Raw genomic sequence first — 18436 nt, forward strand, 5'->3', positions numbered from 1 at the left:
CCCTACTTAGCTATAAAGTATTACAAAAGCTGTTTGGTTGTGCTAGTTCAGGCTGTGAAGAAGTCCTTCCTGTCAGCAGTACAATGCATACTCATGTTTCTGACAGTCTGTCACTTTACCAGCAACCACACAGCGAACTGAACAGATCTGAAGAGAGTCTGTTCTTTAGCAGTGCTGCTTGTGGAGGAGTACAACAAAGATAAGTGAGCTGCTGTGAACACTGTGACCGACAGAACTGGATCAGAGGTGAATGAGCTGTGGGAGCTTCTTGTGATGCTGGCAATAAAAAACACTGAGCCCAGAGAAATGATATATAGACTATATATATTCTCAGAGTAACCGCACACCAGCACTGCTGTCCACATGTTCCCGAGTGATTAGTAAACTTGTGACTTTACTGCTCTGACAGCGCAGCTGGCTCAAATCCCCTGATTGGGAAAGTTGCAGATGTGCGATCATCTTCGACCCTCTGGTGTTTCCGTTTGTGGCCTTGCACTGTGAGACCACAGCGTAAGACTCTTGGCAAAAGCACATTCAGCAACCTTGAGGAAGCCAGTAGACTGTTTGTGTCTCTTTGTATCTGTGTGCCGTGCCCCCTCCTCCCCCCGCTCTCTCAGACCTCTCCTGAGGGTTTGTTAGGAAAAATAAATATTTTTAGACATTACAGTCCAGAGCTGCTGTCACTTTTTTTTCTTTCCTTTTTTCATAAACCCTAACCATGGGAAACACATATTCACCTCCCCTTTTCTCACTGCTCTCTCAGTTGCCTTGCCTATGGCTTCCTACTGCCACCCATCAGAAAAAAGCTGCCCCCAGGGAGCAGGTCGCCATAGTAACTACCTTCACCAGAGCAACCCCTCAAAGGGTCCATCTGAGCTACATGTTGAAGCCCCTTCGTTTCCATCCTAATCTGAGAGTTTGTGTGTTAGCACACATGTCCGACAGCTGACAGGCCGCTTGAGAAGGTGCATGAGGAGCTGCTTCAAATCCAGCCTCTTTCATTCGTCAGATTGGGTGACAGAAAGTTTACGTGCTAAGCCTTGACAGTTTATTGAACGAGCTGTGCCCCGCAGTAACAGCTGGACCACAAAGGAGCTTTTTTACCTCAGCCCATCCACAAACTCATCTCACCTCTTAAAAACCATGCACAAGAAGCAGTTCGTGGCACAACAGCAAAAATGCGGAAACGTCACTGCACAAACATTTATTTTTTCAAACTGAACAAATTTCTGTCCCCTTCTTCGGGACCATATGGCCTCCTTCTCCTCTCGATCTCTGCCGCCGCAGAGTCAAAGATCAAATCTCATATCCCTGATCACAGGGGACCCTCTTTTAATCCATGCAATCTGTTGTTCGGTTTCCATGCAGCCGAGGTGCAGCGTGTATCGTGGCGGCTACGCTGTGCTTATTGTGTGCTTGTCGACCCGCTGTTGTCTCACAGAGCAGAAGGGCTATTAATAGCTTCATGCTCCCCAGTAGTTTACATTCATCCAGCTCGGCTCAGAGTTGTAAATTGGAGCTGTACCACACACTCAAGGCTTTCTTTCGCAGTGTCGAGGGAACAGAGGGGAGCTAAGCTGTCATTAACAGTTCTTTTTTTCCCCTTTTTTTCCCTTTAAACTCAAGGGAGGACAGGAAGCAGCTGCCAGTTTCACTTCCACCTCACTTCCTGTCTCATTTGTCACTGCAAAACGAACACTGGGTCTCTGTGATGCTGCAGTTTGTAGCTTGTCTGTCAGAGATCTTACCTGAAATTGGTGATGATGATGATAAAAATTATATATTCATTTAAAACGTGTTTACAAATGATGATTAATAAAAATAGTCTTCTGGGTTTTTTTCTTTCTGTTTTTTGTTTTGTTTGCAGGTTGCAGGTTTCAGTTTTTAGTTGGCATTTATTTAATAAAACGTGTGTACCTTGCAGCCATCCATGAGTTTCCAGAGGACATCTTCACCAAGGAGCAGAGGAAGAATGGGGCTGTGTGTCTCCATGCACTCTGTGTGAGTATTTCTTGCAATGTTGCCTCAAATCTGCACATTTTCCTCTCCATTTATAACCCTGAGTCATGATGCTGACACTTGACATCAATACAGAATAAACGCACACAACAGGACGACATATATAGCTGGTTTATGTTATGTAAAGGCAAAGTGTGTATGGGTCCCTCTCTTCCAGGCCATCTACATGTTCTACGCTCTGGCAATTGTCTGTGATGACTACTTTGTTCCTTCCCTGGAGAAAATATCTGAGGTGAGGAAAACCAGCCCCAGCTGGCCTTCAGATATAAATTTATTGTTTTAAAATATTATTATCGGACTATTCAAACTGTTTTTTAATTTAATTTTCCAGAACCTTCAGCTCAGTGAAGATGTAGCCGGGGCCACATTTATGGCTGCTGGAAGCTCAGCTCCAGAGCTTTTCACCTCTCTCATTGGTTAGTAACCCAGCTAGTCTTAACCAAGTAGCAGCTCTTTCCATTCAGAGAGAGCATGACAACATTTGTTTTCACTGCTTGTCATCAGATTAAATGAGAAAAAGTGATGTTTGTCAGCAGACCGTGCCAAAACCTGGTGAAGTGGAGCATGGGTAAAGAATTGCTTAACTTTCAAAATAAAGCAAAGCTTTTGGGAGAGGATTGGCTCTCTTCAATGCTCTCGTTGTTTCAAAGGTCCTGATCTAAGTAGGTACCGGACATATCCAGGAGATGTCAGCAGAGTCCAGTTTAAAGCAACACAAAGATTTTTCTTAGTAGTTCATATTTTAGCTTGTGGATTCTCATCTGGGGTTTACAAGGATAAACAGCCCCTAAAAACACGCAATGACAGACAGATTTTATCTGACGTCAGACAAATCCTCTGCACTTTTTCAGGTGTCTTCATCACTAAAGGTGACGTTGGCGTCGGCACAATCGTGGGCTCAGCTGTCTTCAACATCCTGGTCATAATTGGTTTGAGTGGAATCTTTGCAGGCCAGGTAGATTAAACTTGTGACTCTTACTCACATCTTACAGCCAGATGTTTGTCACATGTGGTGTAACTTTTCTTTTTCCATGCTTGTTTAAAGGGAAACTGTTGTGCTTTTAGATATTGCTACAGTGGTGATGTGTTTGTTAAACATTATTAAAGTTTCAAATGAGCTCAGACTGCTTTAAAGGCTCAGTCTTCCACAGTTTTTTCCACTCCACTGCCAAACAGAGGGGTTTAGTCTGAGCGCGGTCATCTCAGGACAAAGCAACTTATCAAACTGGTGTAAAGAACCTTCATTTAATCTGGCTTTGAAATTAATAAAATGTAATAGAAGACATTGCAATAGAAGAAACCTGTTCATGCGCAGCTCTGAATAATGAATAATAAAATATTGTAACACGAGTATCTGTTCTCCACAGACAGTGGTTCTGACATGGTGGTCTCTCTTTAGAGATTCCTCCTACTACATCCTGTCAGTACTGACTCTCATCATGGTGAGATACACATTTAAACAATAAAGAGTAGTTCCTCTGAGCTCCGTGTCATCCTTTCTGCTTTTAAACTGTCTATTCTTTCTCCTTAGGTCATCTATGATGCCACAGTCGTCTGGTGAGTCCACACAGCTTTTTCATTTTTAAAGGTTGTTTTAAGAAATTTTTAACTCCCTGTGTTTTTTTGTGTGAGCCAGTACTTTACACTGTTTTCACTGCTTGTATAAATGAGCTCAGTTTGAGACTCGGCGTGTTTAAAAAGTCTGTCAGGAATCGGATTAAATGGGTTGGATTGCAACAGGAGCTGACGTTCCCGTTGACATGATTTTATTCCTCGTTTGCGGTTTACTGATGACGAGAATTTACTGATGACGAGAATTGTAAATGTCACAAAAAATGAATGTAAAGCGCATTCCTTCATGCTCTATTTTGATTGATTTCCTTTGGAGGTTTATGCCATCAGTGGCACTCATTTCAGTCATTTGCAGCTTATTTGTAAGATTGATTTGATACTGGTTGTTAGATTGATTTCTTTTGTGTAACTCTTCCTTTACAGCTGGTTTTTTTCCCGCTCTGGATGCCTACTTCTCTTCCCGAGACCTTTAGAGTAAAAGAGCTTTCCATTGTTCGCCGTGTTGGGATTTTATTGAAAGGGTAGATTTATTCAAGGATCTAATGTCCACTGTGGTGCTGAATTCCTTCGTGATATATAGCAGGCTGTTTATTGAGTCCCAAACCGAGGCCATCTTGGTGTATTTCACCTCGTCTTTTACTGTCAGTCCTGTTTGTTGGTACAGATTGTATTTGAACTTGTTCACTGGCATCCTAGTGCTCAAAGTAGTTCAGAAAGGACAGAGCAGACTGCAGCACACTGAACTTATTGTGCTTTCTGTGTCCATTTCACTGTTGTCAGTCATAGCTTTATTTATTCACAAATCAGGGAAAGTAGAAGTAACTTTATCCAATATAAAATCATTTACTGTTATCCTTCTCAATGAAACAAAATGGGTTTAATTAAGGATGCTATATGCTGGGAATGTAAGACAAAAAGAGGCACTTATGTGCATGCACACGAGTGTGCAAAGGTTTTTCTGTTTTGAAGACATCTTTACGATTGTTGAAGTGTGATTTGCCTAGATCACCAACACTGTGTCTCCTTGGAGACAGTGGTGTCATGCCACAGCTGAATAAGTATGCAGCGGGCCTATTGAGGGTCGGGTTAGGGATTCGTGCCTGACTAATTCTCAGCTTTTGGAAAGAATCTCAAACTGTGACAGTGAAAATGTGGCAGCGATGTGGAGAAGTTATGTTGTGAAGGCTTAGCTGTAAAAAATAGAGATGGCCAAGGAGCAATGGGACAGTTTCAGTCAATTCATATTCAAAGACAAAGAGAAAACATGCATAACCTGAAGTGAACTGGACAGTGTGTACTAGACAGTGCTTAGCTGCTTATTTTAAAAATTGCTTTGTATGACTCAATCTGTGACAGTGTTTCTGAACTGCCTTGTTTTGTGTTGATGTTTTTATATATATTTCAACTACATTTATATCCCTATATAAGAAAATCATTCACAAAACACTTCACTTCTCTTTGACCTTTATGGGAAAAGCCATGAGGTCAAGGAAAGATATGAAGGGGAATTCATAAGGACTTAGCAAAAGAGAAATGCAGTGTTAGGATGACTAATTGAGATTAGTTGCTGGTCTTCTCTACTCATATGTTCTTGTACTTTATTTTGTATGCATTTTTTTTTTTATCCAAGTTACGATCTTCTCCACCTTCATGTTGTAATGTTCATAGCTCATGTGTGGGTTTAAGAACCTGTTGAAGGTTCAGATTGAAAACATTTTTATTAGTTTCGAGAAAGTTGATTCACTTTATCCAGATTTAATGTTTTCAGTGGGAGAAACTTTTCATCGCTCAACGAAGAAGCAGAAGCTGCAGTCAGGTGAACAGAATTAACTTTATCAGGGTATCTTTCCCTGGATGAGTGAGCATGCTTGAGACATATCAGCAGAGTATGGCAATGGAAATGGAAAATAGGTTGGATGTTTGTTTGCACACTCCATCACTTTGGATTGCAATTTAATAAATGATGCCCAAGTGTCTCCTCTGCTAAAGGAGGCATTACAGGAAGCACTGAAGTACCCCTTCTTAGTATTTAGAAGATCTGCTACTGTCATGGCCACTGTCCAGATGCTTCTGGGATACCTCACTGAGTTTGGAATCTCTCTGAGCAAAACTGACTACTCAACCACAAACTATAAGAGACTATAAGAAGTTGGTTTAGGGCACTCCTATGTTACTGAGTTCAAATGACAGTCTGTAGGTAAAATCTGGATGATAATGGACTTTTAAAGCCATGTTTTTGGTGGTTTCTGGTAATTCAGAGGTTCAGAATACAAAGGTGACTTTCATTATGGGCATCTGATCAAAGTGTTGGAAATGAATAAAAGCCTGAATTTACAGTTAAATGCTTAAATTTGCAAAATTCCATCCATCCATTCTAAATAAATACATAAATTATAGTTATAAATATTCAAACAAAAAGGGGAAACATAAAAGATAAATGTGTCCCACATTTCTATCTTTAAAAAAAAGATTAAATAAATAAATACATTTCAAGACTGAACTGCTACACTGTGACAGAGTGAAACTGTGAATAAAAGATGACCAAAGAAGAACACAAACCAATCAGTGAAGAGGAGGAAGTGTGGTCAAGAGAGCTGGATAGACTTAAGCTGTTTCTGTTTAATTAAATTATCCTAACTAAACAAAGCGATCCAGGGTCATTCTCAATTTATCAAGAGACTTTTCACGCTAAGGAAAACAAAAATTCAGGGAATTCTTATTAGGAATTCTGGAGAGTTTGAGGTCAATACTGTCATTAGTTTTCGAAAAAAAAAGAAAAAAAAAGAAGAAGAAGAACTTGGGGATGGGGATGAAAGTAGGAGTGATTATAGATGCTTTCATAGCATTTTATTCAGCAGGGATATTTAAATTCCATCATAAAAAATGGCTCGACTGCTTGAATTTGGTCCTCGGTTTTTAATATCACTTAATACTAAGACTGTGGCTCTGATAATATGGACTCCCTGGAGTGTAGCTAACATAGAAAGTTTGAAATCTGTATGTGGCATCTCTGGCAGCAGGTTTTGAGGTCTGTAGAAACCACAGAGTTTTATTACAGCTTGAGATTTTTTTTAAAGAGTTAAAGCAAGTGAAGGATTTCAGGGATATTAAAGCTGGAATAAAACACACACAACATGTTCATCTGAAAATAGTGTGATAGTCCTCCTCGGGTAAGAAATCTCTCTTTTTCAAAGTTTCCATAAGTATTATATGAAGTATTTGTAAAGGTGTTTTCTCCATCATTTTCCCAATATGAATAAAAAAATAGTCACGTTATTGTTCACATTTGAAATACAGATGGAATAACCCCCCAGAAAAATGCAGTGTGCAGCATTACGAGCTGAATCTTAGCCTTAGGTCCTCTACTAATTGGAAGGCTGATGGTTCAATCCCTGACTGCTCCAGTCTTTGGGCAGGATACTGAACCCCAAGTTGTTCCCAATGCACACTGATTCTGTGAAGGTCAGACTTACATAAACGTTCTGCTCACTGTGCAGGTGGGAGTCCTTACTGCTAATGACGATGTATGGAATCTACATTATCATCATGAAGTAAGTTTCCTGAAGACAAAACCTCCTCATCAGTCAGTAAAGCTCCATATGTGTGAGTTGTAAGAATACTTGGATGGTGTAAGATGGTGGTTTGCTCTGTCACAGGTTCAACTCCCAGATTTTTGTGTTTGTGACACGTCGGTTGAGGAGCATCAGGCCGTGCTGCCTCCGATCAGAAGAACGGCGAGACAACAAGTTGGGAGAAGACACCTCGGCGTGCAACACATCTATGGTGCTTCTCAACAAAGGTTTGTTTTTGTTTTGTTTTTTTAAATGATTTGTATGTCGAGTGTGAATGAAGTAGTTTTATGTGTTGTGCTTTTCATTGGCAACATCTCATACACAGGCCAAGCCCATGGTCAGGAGGCTTCTCCAGTCGTCATGGTAGATGAGCTTCTCATCCTCAACCCTCACAAACTGTCATTCTCAGAGGCCGGCCTGCGGATTATGATCACCCCCCACTTCTCACCCCGCACCAGGCTCTCCATGGCCGGACGCATGCTCATCAGTGAGGTATTTAATGCTCACATACTGTGACGCACTCGCGCACAAGAAAAAAAAAATTCTAAATGATCTTTTTCGACCGCAGAGACAGAGACTGCTCCGTATTTCAAAAAATCAACGGGACGTTGAGGCCGGACCCGGGTCAAGAGGGGGGTCCACCAGCAACAGTCTGAAGAGGACAGCCTCCTGCAGTCTGGAGAACGGAGGCGGGAGACCCGGCATGGTCAACACAGAGTCAGGAGACAAGCCAGGGACCGAGGTGTGCCAGCAAGAAGATGAAGATGACGATGAAGATGGGATTTTCAGTCCAGTGCGCATTCCAGGTGAGGAATGTATATTTTAGACTGTATAATCAAAACAGATACATAAGATGAGCTAGATAGGGCTAGGACTTCATAAACATTTGCTTCCTTTTCAAAAAGCAAATGTTAAATTCCGTTAACACCAAATCACGACAACAGTTGCCTCACTTTATATTGTAAGCTAAAGACGCTACAATGATAACTCAGTATTATTAGTAACATAGTAACAATAATATAGAGTCAGACGATCCACTATGAGCAAGCACTTTGGCAACAGTGGGAAGGATAAACTCCCTTTTAACAGGTAGAGACCTCCAGTAGAGCCAGGCTCAGGTCGGGGTGGCCATCTGAGCTGACTGTTGAGGGTGAGGGAAAGAAGACAGGACAAGGACACGCTGTGGAGGAGAGCCAGAGGTTAATGATAACTAATAATTAAATGCAGAGTGGTGTATAAACACATAGTGAGTGAAAAAGAAATGCACAGTGCACCATGGGAAGCCTCTAGCAGCCTAGGCCTACTGCAGCATAACTAAGGGAGGCCCTTAACTATATACCTCAGCAATAAAAAAAGAGTTTTCCACATGAAGCTCTCGCTGGTTTTCTGTTCATTTTTTAATGTGTAATAACACTTGTTGCTTCTAAGTTCGATATAATGATTTGATTGATTAGCTGATTAATGATTGTGCTATAATGCTCATTTCTTACTCCATAGTCTTTTGCTCTACTAGACAAGCGCTGCACGATTCAAGGTTAAAAATAATCCTTATTCATCTCTGTGCAGCCCCCGAGTTTACCCATTTACCTCCTGCCTGTTTAAGGCCACCCTGCCTCTAAATCAACTTTCTTCTGATTGGCTGCCCCTTAAAAATAGGAGGTTTAAACGCCAGGCGGGGTGGACAGAGAGCTGTGCACCTTAGATAATCACATTAAGGATATCATGAAGCCCCAAGAGTAGTCACAGGGATTACTTGTGCTTTCGCTGGCCTCTGAACAGCCTTCAATAAATATAGCTAGAATTTGTCAGTTTGTTGTTGCCTTAAATTGATCTTACTCCTCTATCATGTTAACCCCTTGATTGCTGATACAGTCCAAATGCTGTCTCATCACAGATGGCTGGCGTGCGCGGGTAAAGTGGGTGATCACATGGCCTCTGGGCCTATTGCTCTACTGCACTGTGCCTAACTGCATTCTGCCACGCTGGCACCGCTGGTTCATGGTCACCTTTGTGGCCTCCACTTTATGGATCGCTGTCTTCTCCTACCTCATGGTGTGGATGGTAAGAGCAGGTCTTCTGTCTACAGTATCTCTTGTATTCTCAGACACCTGCTGAAACTGATGTGATGTACATCTGCATGTTGGTTTGTAAATTAAAACAAAAACAAAAACTAAGCCAGTTTGAAGGTTTTATAGACCAGTAAGATAACTTTATCCTGATATTTTCTATATGTTTCTATCAGGTCACCATCATCAGCTTTACACTAGACATCCCAGACTACATCATGGGCATAACCTTCCTGGCAGCAGGGACTAGCGTGCCTGACTGCATGGCGAGTCTGATTGTAGCTCGACAAGGTAAATGTGTCCTGCGTGATGTCTCTCTCTTTCATTTTTATGTCTCTTTGTGAGGCAAGTACTTAAGCATTTCTCTGTCACTTTTCCTGTCTTTACTCAGGCATGGGGGACATGGCAGTGTCCAACTCTGTAGGCAGCAATATCTTTGACATCCTGCTGGGTTTGGGTTTCCCCTGGGCTTTGCGTACACTTGTGGTGGACCACGGATCAATAGTAATGCTTACATTCATCTTTATGTAACACCTCTTCAAACGTCTTTCTTTCCCGGGTTACTAATTTTTCTGTGCGAGTTATCAGAGCGAAGGTTTGCAGCTTCTCACTTCTGCTTGATGGTCATAACACTGATGTTTTTCTTTCCCACAGATATCCATAAATAATAAAGGACTTGTATATTCTGTCATCCTGCTGCTGGCGTCTGTGTTTCTGACAGTAAGTAAATGCTAAATACCAAAGGTTGCACAGATATATAGGTGATGTTCAGAGAGGTGTAACCAGTATAAAGTGTACAGCAGAGAGCTCTGCTAAATTTGGGTTTTTAAAAAAATCCCACCCAGTACATTTCTATATCAAACAGATTTAAAGTCATACGAATCAATAATGCTATTAGATCATTCAGCCAGGTTTGGGGCTCTTTGAGTGTTTTGGTTTGCAACATTGCTGCAAACTTAATATACACTCACCAGTGTGTGTTTGTTAGGCTACAAAATAACTATTAAATCAGCTGTGCATTGGGTGCTCGGCACCAGTTGCCACACTAACAAAGTTGGCAAACATGTGGAGCAGCTTGCAGCTAATGAACCAGATGTTTCCCTCGGGATGTGGTGGAGAGCAAAGCTTGCAACATGTTGCACTGCCCCCTTGGGGTTGAAACGTATATAAATAGAAAGCTGTCCAGTTATGTATTTTTTACTAAACAAAAACTAAACTAAAAAGGTAGATACATTAAAGACAATTTTATTTAAAATAAATGGACCCTTGGCGATTCTGTCCCTGATCAGCATGTCTGCATGCTCCGCATCTGCTTGCAGGTGCTGAGTGTTCATCTGAACCACTGGAGACTGGACCGTCGGCTGGGTCTGGGTCTCATGTTTCTCTATGCCATCTTCCTGCTCTGCTCTATCCTCTTTGGGCAGATGTGAGGCTTACAGGTCAAAGGCCAACCCAACTCAGACGCCATGCTGAGTATCTACCTTTCTACCACACGTCCTCCTTCCTGAAGCCAAAAAAAGTGAAAAAAAGTGACGGCATTGATGTATTCCTCTTATTAATTCCTCTGCAACTCAGTGGGACTTGTTAGGGTGATACTGTACACATGCAACTACACAAAACGTTTTAGCTTTTTTTTTGGTCCTTCTTGTACAGTGGAGTGTTTAAAAGCAGTCTTTCGGTATTAAATTGGGTGATCTAGCAGAAAATGTAGGAATGTGGCAGATGGAAGCAGCAGATCTGTTGGGCCTTTAGTGATATTTAAAAAAACACAAACAAGTTACGTAACTTAAAAGATGTTGAAGTGCTGTTGTTGCACAATGGTGTGGTTATTTAATGGCCAATATTTTGATGATAATTGTACAGAGAACTGAGCTGAATTTTTGTTTTTCTGTGTAAGTATTACAGCAGCCACTCTGCTTTCCTTTCCTGCTAACGTGCTATTATAAAAGCTTTATGGTCGGTGCTAGACTGATGATTGGCTGTTCTGCTTTCAGGTGATGGATGAAGCTCATGATTAGGTCACGTGGCAGCTAAATTTGTCAGCTGTGGACTAATTTGCTAAATTGCTTTAAAAAACATTTTAAATTGGTTTGGAGATGAGGTGCACCAAAGGCCTGGGTTCTGAAGCAAGTCCACCTTAAAAGGGATGTTTTCTTATCTGGCTTCAGTTATCCTAACATCAGAAAACCCAATAAATCTGACAAGGTTAACTCAGAAAAGTCAACCCAGGGTTTGTTTTTAATTAGCAATGACTGAGTTCATGTGAGAGGGACTGTGTTTGCAGATGACCAGTCGTAAACATGGACAAGAGTATTGACACTGTTGCCACATGATTTACAAAACTGTAATATTAAAAGAATATTAAAAGAAAAAAAAACAATCAAATCAGATAAGGTCAGATTTAAAGAAGTGTACGTGTGACAGAAAGACAACTTTGCTCATTAAAACATAAAATGCTACATGAGTGTAAGCCATTTATAGCTAAATGCAAGATACTCAATCACTGCTCGATCATGAAGGTAGAAAGGGTCTACTATTACTCTGCGTTACTTTAAGGTGCTGGTTGCCTAAAAGAAAGTTCCTCTGGGGTTTAAGACAGTTTAAGTCCTTCAGTTGCAAACTAGTCATTGTTACATGTCTGAGAACAACACTGGCTCATCTCAGTGTAACACAAAGTCATTTAAACTTCTGGTCTGTTGCTCTGTCCAGTTAGGAATCACTGCGAATACATTTCACCTGTTTTGGTGCAAATGAAAGTAACAAGAAGATGATGACCCCCAAAGAGCAGCTCTCTCTCCTGACTATCTCCTGACTGATTTTTCTCTAGATTCGCCTTTTGCCAACTTCCTTGTCACAGTAGTTGCAGTTGCATTCAAGGTTTACGGGTTGTCCAGCTTCAGCAGGATGACACATCGTTTGATGCTTTTGTAAGGAAGGAAGTAGGCTGTTATATGAGAGAGAGAGCACTACAAAACTCATCAATCCTGCTGCAAGACTGCTGTCTTCTCCTGTATACAATGAGGAAGAAGAGTACTTCTAGAGCGCTGCAAATGACCTCCAATGGGTTACTCTTGCATGTTTCTGAAACAGGTGGCCCTGGTCTCCTTTAGTGGGACCTGTTCTCACAGACCAGCCCCATGTAGCCTGAATGGGCTTCAGGTACCATCACATGCTACCACTACTAACAAGGAGTCTAGCAGAAAAGCGAAACTAGAAAAAACTAGAAAAAGCAAATCTAAAAAAGCCACTGCACTTGTCACTTTCATTTGCACCAATGCAGATTCACGGTGGTTTATGTTTATGACTCTGTGTCATACTGGGGCGATTAAGTGTTCAGTCAATAATTCAGTCCAGTTAGTAGGCTTTGCTGACTTGCTAATTTTACATAAGGACTAAGTACAAAAGTTAGCTATAGCTATATTAATAATTATAGAACAATGAAAAGGTTTAGATTTGTACAAGTTACTCCTGCTAAGAAGTGTAACTTCTTTACAAAGTGTAACTTTGTAACTATCTTTTACAAAGATAGTTATCTTTGTAAAACTAAAAACTCAAGCCCTTAATCCTGGATTATAGTCCAGGACTCGGAGTCATGAAATATCCGTTCATCTCTAATTTGAAATAAAAAATTTTAAAAAAACAACCATAAACTCCAATATAACTTATAGCAAAGTATTAATCACTTAAGCTCTTAGTACAGTTTTTTATGTCTGTATTTAGTCTGAAAATAAACTCAGAACTAAATCGGTCAAGAAAACGCAGAGACGTAAATACTCTTCTCTGAAATATAGAGGTGTATAAGTGCAACTTGTCAATGTGGAAATGCTGACAAACTGCCATTGATCTGGAGTTTTGGTTGGCGCACTCTGAGGGCATCTCTTCAAAAACTCTCTACTCTTAATGAGACTCCTGCAGGCACATTGAAAGGGCCAACAACCAATCACCTCCCCCCAGCTGATCCAGTCCAGCACCAACCAAGATTTATTTGGCGATACATGTTAGCAACCCTAAGAGCAGAAAAATCTGCAAATCTTTCCCATTTCTACTGGATAGATTTCAGATCGCACTGTTCTCCATTCATTTTAGAGCAATAGTAATACAGCAAATTTACATGTTCTACCTTTTTCATTTATTTAGATTTTCAGTGGTAATTCAGCCAAGCTAATGCATGACAACATCACTACCCAGCTGACTTCACCATCGCAACAAGGACAAATGGTTTCTGGGAGGGTTCGTTTTACTGACCTGTGTCTGATACTGAATCCACATATTTTCACGCAGGAATTCAGTATTTTTATTTTATTTCTGACTACAAAAATCAAAGCGGCTGAGAAAGGTTTACACAGCTTGGATGGAGGGCAAAAATAATGCATCAACAGTAAAAATCCTACTCTGCATACAGTACAGAAAAATGTCTTTATCATACGGAATAAGATATGTTTCTTTCCCCACAATAATAGGGAGAAAACCTCAATAATCAGGTGACCCCCCTCATATGAGCAAGGCCATGGCGATAGTGGGAAGGAAAAACTCCCTTTTATTAGGGAGGAACTTCCAGCAGAACCTGGTTCAGGGAGGGGCGGCCATCTGACCAGTGAGGGGGTAAGGGGGAGGGACACAGAACAATAAAGTCACCCTGGAAGAGATACAGAGATTAATAACTACTGATTAAATGCCGAGTGGTGTGTAAGCACATAGAGAATGAAAAAAGGTGAGTCGGGATTAAAGACTCGGTGCATCATGGGAAGCCCCCCCAGCAGTCTAGGTGTATTGAATCATAACTAAGGGAGGCTTCAGGGTCATGTGATCCTATATGCTTTATCAAAAAAGGCAATTTTTAGGCCTAATGTTAAAAGTAGAGAAGGCGTCCAAACATAAGCAGGCAAATAAAAAAGAGGGAAACCACTGCAGTTTTGAATCTTACCAACAAGAAATAACTTTTCAATCACATCACAGGAGTTTCGCATCATATTGGCACAATTTAAGCTGGTCATTTCAAGTCATTTTGTCCGTGCTGCGAAGAGATTACGAATAGAGATTTTCGAATAGCCTCGTATTTTCTGAATGTAGCTGACGTTTGTGTGAAAATATTTACATGCATTCAAATGTAGCAGCTGGCACTGAGTTACAGCAGAGCACGTCAGACGAGAAAGTGGGTACTTTTTAGTCCTGCACCACAGGAAACCATACATGCGTCAGACTGTTTTTAATACAGCCGAAATGAAATGCACAGTTTCACAATATTTTGAAAATTTTGCCTGATTCTAAGCACGTGTTGCTGCAGCTTACTGTAAGTAAAAAGAGTAGCAGTAGTACTACGTTTTGTTTTGGGGGTTGTTTTTTTTTCGTTTTGAGGTCTTATTACTATGAAATCTAATATATATAAAAAATATCAGTGTCACAGATTTTAATGACTTTATGTGCAGGTTACTAGTGAAACGTCACGTTTAGGTACGACTATCGATGTTTGTATTTCTTGTACGTTTTATGCGATCGTGTCACTTTGGTGGAACATTGTGCAGCAAAGCAGCCGATCAGGATAGACACAAAACAGCGCGCACACGCAGAGACGCGTCTGCTGTGTATTTATTGTGTCAAAAATCGCTTTGTGTTATACAATATATACTCAGATACACAGTGTAATTGTTGGTTTCTGATGGACAAACTGTCCTCTTTCAGCTTGTTGTGTGAATTCAAATCTTAAATGTTCCAGCAAAGGGATCCAGGTGATTTTTTTTCTTCCTTCAAATGGCTGTACAATTATTATCTTTGTCTATTGGACAATACTTTTTACTGTTTTTAAATGTTAAATCATTTACATAGTTTTACAATAATGAATGTCCTACAGAGACTAGTTTTGTGGTGTTTTTAAATATATTTTTTAAATACATGATGTAAAGTTAATTGTGAGTTATTGTAATGGAAACGAATGCGCGCTCTGCCGGTGCGTTCAGTGACCTTTCTAAGGTGGTAATCTTTTGTTTCGTGGCTGATTCACTGACACGGCTGGACTTCACGTAAGAGAGCAAAGAAGACGACGCTCCTATTTACAGGTTTAAATTCAGTGAGAATTTTGAAATTTGTGAGCAGAAAACAGTGAATTTCTTTTATCTCTGCCAAGTTGTTTAGTTGGTTGTCTGCAGTGGAGGCAAATGAAGCTTATTTTTAATTAACTTTAATTGACTATTAGACTTTTTACTTTGACTTTTAACTAGTTAGGTGTGCATGATTTTGGATGATGACATTGTTTTTGTAATTATGCCTCTGTACGCGACCAAGTCTGTAGACTTCAGCCAGCCATTGATTGCAAAGGGTTTTCATCCAAGTATTAAAAACAAACTTTCTATTTAAAATGTTGCTGTCCAAATCCTTTTAATATTTATAAACACAACTGATGAAAACCCCGTTGAATCAAAGCCTAAAATCTGCATTTTAATCACATCTAGACCGTTTTCACAGCACCACAGTGGATTTTACATCAGAGGTGAAATTACAAAAAGTGTCAATTATCCAAATGTTTATGGGCTTAACTGTATATTTCAGATCACAGCAACAGTCTTGCATGTTATCAAAGTCCGGTTTTAGATCGATTTGCTTTGATATTTTGTCAAATTAATGAGCAGGTTCCAAAGATGGTGGAGTGCAGTCGAGGTTCAGAGGTCTGTTTTTGTGCAGCACTCACAATGAAAGGGAAACGTTTACTCAATGCTGAAACTTTGTGGGGGGGTTTTTTTGTTTTTTTTTTAAAATAGAAATGAATCATCATAATAATTGCTGACATATTAAGCTGCTATTGCATATTCATTGGCCAACACTGGCCTTGTTCACTTTTGTTGGCATATCAGTAAATAACACGTCACTGGCCGACATTAACGTTAGAATTTTTGTGCAGTTCAAACTTTTAAAGTTAGCGTGTGAAGAGCCATGATGAAGATCTTTGTTCTTTTCACACAGGAGGGACAAATATGTAACTAAAACTCAGAAACAGGTGATATTTATAAGGGCAATGATTTGTTGTTTGTAATGTTTTCCCAACTCAATATCTTAATCCATTATTATTATTATTATTATTATTATTATTATTATTATTATGATAGAAAAAGGTATAGGTAAGCCTTCATCTTAGAGCCACTACAGGCAAACAGAGATAAAATGTTGGGTGAAAATTTGCCTCATAAAGTGGCCAACCCCACAGTCTGAGTATCACTATACTTAAAGTTTAATTGCCAATATGAGCACAGAATATCAGGTAATGATTGCATTCAACTTTTTCCTATCATCTCCATCCTTCATCCATCAAAATTTGTTGTTTTGCCAGCAGTTTACTTAGAGCAGTGTGTGACACCAGAGTCTTTTTTCACTCCGCTGTAAGCTCCTGATACACACCTCATAATAAGCAGCGTCAGAACAGCTCGACTTGCTGCAGTACTTGTTGTGGTTTCACCACAAAAAAGCAAAATAATAAAAAAAAAAAAACAATGTTCTGGTTATTCTGCTGTGATGTTGGAAATAGAAAATATTTTAGGCTACAAATTTACTGCTATAGAGATTGTATTGGATCATAGAAGACTGTTCTTGTATCTTGAGTGCAATAAAAAAAAAGTGCAATAACAACTGATTTTCTTAACATTTCTTTTAAGAAGCAGTGATTTGCAAAATGATGAAGGTGCCACTTTACGTGGTCAGTCCCACTGGACGTCTAGAAGGGAAAAGGTTTAGTGTGGTGACCAGCGTCTAATGGAGGAAACCAGAAAAGAAACTGGGCAACGGCCAAACTTTTTGGCCACTTATTTAACTGAGAACTAAACTGAAGGTGAATTCTGGAGAAATGTTTAAGCTGAAATACAGGGAGTGCAGAATTATTAGGCAAATGAGTATTTTGTCCACATCATCCTCTTCATGCATGTTGTCTTACTCCAAGCTGTATAGGCTCGAAAGCCTACTACCAATTAAGCATATTAGGTGATGTGCATCTCTGTAATGAGAAGGGGTGTGGTCTAATGACATCAACACCCTATATCAGGTGTGCATAATTATTAGGCAACATTCCTTTCCTTTGGCAAAATGGGTCAAAAGAAGGACTTGACAGGCTCAGAAAAGTCAAAAATAGTGAGATATCTTGCAGAGGGATGCAGCAGTCTCAAAATTGCAAAGCTTCTGAAGCGTGATCATCGAACAATCAAGCGTTTCATTCAAAATAGTCAACAGGGTCGCAAGAAGCGTGTGGAAAAACCAAGGCGCAAAATAACTGCCCATGAACTGAGAAAAGTCAAGCGTGCAGCTGCCAAGATGCCACTTGCCACCAGTTTGGCCATATTTCAGAGCTGCAACATCACTGGAGTGCCCAAAAGCACAAGGTGTGCAATACTCAGAGACATGGCCAAGGTAAGAAAGGCTGAAAGACGACCACCACTGAACAAGACACACAAGCTGAAACGTCAAGAATGGGCCAAGAAATCTCTAGATGGTTTTAAGGTTTGATGATGAACCATGAGCAGAGCTTTGGCCAGTGATCCGTGTCTGGTTGTAGCCAAGGATCCAGTCCGACTCAGCGGCGGTGGAGGTGGATACGTTTGAGGCTGATATACAAAATAGATTGTGGAAGGCTCTTTTTTGATACTGTTGTATCTTTTGGCTATAATTTGTGCCTACGGGCCTCCACATAAAGATATATTATTTAATTGAAATAGTACTTTTGGCTGGCTGCAGAAGGCCCATCAAACCACGAAGATGAGCAAAGGCAGACCGCGTCCAACTAGGCCTAATGGCGTGGGAGTAGTGAAGAACATTATTTGGAATGGAAAAGGACTTACGCTTTGGCCGCGTATGACTCGACTTCGTAGACCTTGATGAAATTGCTATGAGAAATGATTGGGAAAATGGGCTAGTGCGGTGTACTCCTATATGTACTGAAAATTGAGATAATTACTCAGTGATCTGATACACAGAAGATGCTATTACGGAAATTGTGTATGTTCAGTCCTAATGCTGACCGGCTAAGCTTTATGATAATTCTATACTTGTAAAACTGACAAATAAAAATGTAATGAATAAGAAAGACTGGCAGAAAATATCTCAACGTTTTGAAAGCTGAAGTCAAGACTGGGCCAAGAAATATCTCAAGACTGGTTTTTCTAAGGTTTTATGGACTGATGAAATGAGAGTGAGTCTTGATGGGCCAGATGGATGGGCCCGTGGCTGGATTGG

At 40.3% G+C, this 18436-nt stretch overlaps 1 protein-coding gene across 1 annotated transcript in view; it reads left to right on the plus strand.

The window, feature by feature from the left end:
• Positions 1-16691, plus strand: part of LOC102309081 (sodium/potassium/calcium exchanger 3) — a 32513-nt gene extending 15822 nt beyond the window's left edge. Inside the window, exons 3-17 of the mRNA XM_005922174.3 lie at positions 1925-2001; positions 2177-2251; positions 2351-2435; positions 2871-2974; positions 3387-3461; positions 3551-3576; positions 7089-7142; positions 7248-7390; positions 7489-7655; positions 7732-7969; positions 9058-9224; positions 9406-9520; positions 9621-9733; positions 9884-9949; positions 10549-16691. Coding sequence (XP_005922236.1) covers positions 1925-2001; positions 2177-2251; positions 2351-2435; positions 2871-2974; positions 3387-3461; positions 3551-3576; positions 7089-7142; positions 7248-7390; positions 7489-7655; positions 7732-7969; positions 9058-9224; positions 9406-9520; positions 9621-9733; positions 9884-9949; positions 10549-10659 — 1616 coding nt within the window. The 3' untranslated portion in view covers positions 10660-16691. The remainder of the gene's footprint in view (positions 1-1924; positions 2002-2176; positions 2252-2350; positions 2436-2870; positions 2975-3386; positions 3462-3550; positions 3577-7088; positions 7143-7247; positions 7391-7488; positions 7656-7731; positions 7970-9057; positions 9225-9405; positions 9521-9620; positions 9734-9883; positions 9950-10548) is intronic.
• Positions 16692-18436: the final 1745 nt, after the last annotated feature.

Source organism: Haplochromis burtoni, unplaced genomic scaffold, assembly GCF_018398535.1.
Source record: "Haplochromis burtoni strain Fernald_Lab_line unplaced genomic scaffold, NCSU_Asbu1 Contig_56, whole genome shotgun sequence".
Classification (NCBI taxonomy): domain Eukaryota; kingdom Metazoa; phylum Chordata; class Actinopteri; order Cichliformes; family Cichlidae; genus Haplochromis; species Haplochromis burtoni.